Source organism: Elephantulus edwardii, unplaced genomic scaffold (assembly GCF_000299155.1).
Source record: "Elephantulus edwardii isolate Elephantulus edwardi_28Jun2011 unplaced genomic scaffold, EleEdw1.0 scaffold00077, whole genome shotgun sequence".
NCBI lineage: Eukaryota > Metazoa > Chordata > Mammalia > Macroscelidea > Macroscelididae > Elephantulus > Elephantulus edwardii.
The window spans coordinates 15,040,139-15,041,558 of NW_006399827.1; the positions used below are offsets into that span (position 1 = coordinate 15,040,139).

At 43.2% G+C, this 1,420-nt stretch overlaps 1 protein-coding gene across 1 annotated transcript in view; it reads right to left on the reverse strand.

Annotated features, from left to right (window-relative positions):
• The window catches only part of LOC102850865 (leucine-rich repeat-containing protein 37A-like), a 49,800-nt gene that overhangs the window by 16,701 nt on the left and 31,679 nt on the right, over window positions 1–1,420 (reverse strand). Inside the window, exon 5 of the mRNA XM_006889491.1 lies at window positions 828–1,014. Within this exon, the coding sequence (XP_006889553.1) occupies window positions 828–1,014 (187 nt within the window). The remainder of the gene's footprint in view (window positions 1–827; window positions 1,015–1,420) is intronic.

The following is a 1,420-nucleotide window of genomic DNA, read 5'->3' on the forward strand; positions in this document are numbered from 1 at the left end:
AAGCACAGGAGAGGAAGGCCCTCTATGAAGTGGATTAATTCAGTGACTAGGATAATTGGGATGGGAGTGTCAGGGACAGTGCGATTGGCACAGGACAGAGCAGAGTTTAGGGCTGTTGTTCAGAGGGTCGCTATGAGTCGCAAGCGACTCTACGGCACATAAGAACCACAACAACAAAATGAGGATTAATTATTGAATTCTTTTTTCTCTTTAAAATGTAACCGAAACTACAGGAAATTAATAAGGACAATCAAAATAACAGACTGGAGAAGTGGTCACAATAGTAAAGAGAAGAATGATGAGAAATATTGAAAAAAAAAATAAGGTAGAAAAGGAAGTTGTTCACTATCAGGTGGAAAAATGAGGAAGCCAGAAAGACTTTAAGGGAAAGGGCTGTCATGTCAAAAGAATGTGATGAATAAATGAGGAAAGACAATCTTACAGGGTAATGAAGGGGCCATCAAATAATTTGGGCTCTGGGACAGGCATTCTGTGAAGCTTTTTCTCTCTGTGAAGGTAAGTATAGGACACAAAGCTCACATATGTAAATATCACTTCTGTTGGTGGCACTCTGTGTCAGTGGCAGAGTAAGAATCATGTGTCCCCTATGTGATCTACAATTAAAAAGAAGGAATAGCTAAGTCACTGGGGAAGAAAGGAATGCCTCAGTTGATGCTGGCTGCTGAGTCATAGTAAGCTCTGGATTCACAAGTTGCACTCTAACTTGCCGTGGAAGAGATACAGTTCTCTGCAGTATTGTAGAAGGCTTAGTCTCCATAAAGTGTTCTGGAGCTATGGTAAGCTCTAGATCAAAGACTGAACTGTACTGTGCTTTGTAGGAGGTGTGGTTTTCTGCAGGGCAGTGGACTGTTCAGTTGAGGTGAATTGAGGAGTTATGGTAAGCCCCAGGTCTGTAGGTCTAACTATGACATCAGGTAAGTTTGAATTCTGAGCTTGGTCCTGATCTGTAGAATGAACTGTCACCTCATTATATACTGGTGATTGAGTTACAACCTCCTCAGTTCATTCTCGAGATGGAGTTGGTGGCTCTTGCTGGGTTGGAGAAGACTCAACAACCTCTATTTTCGATAGTGGAGACAGAGTAAACTCCAAGTTTCAAGGCTGACATCAGGCACATTTGAATGCTGAAATTTATATTGATTTGGAGGTGGAACTGAAGCTAGCTGTCATGTTGTCAACGATTCCACCACATTGGAAGGCTCCTAAGGACGTGTTGGAACTTGACCTACACCGCCCTTCAGAGGCCCTGGAGTCTGAGTTGCAGTCTCCTGGTTTGGAGCAGTTTTCGCAGTGTCTGTATTTGTTTCTGTTGTTGTTGTTATGTGCCGTCGAGTCGCCTGCGACTCATAGCGACCCTATGTACAACAGCCCTAAACTCCACTCTGTCCTGTGCCAATTG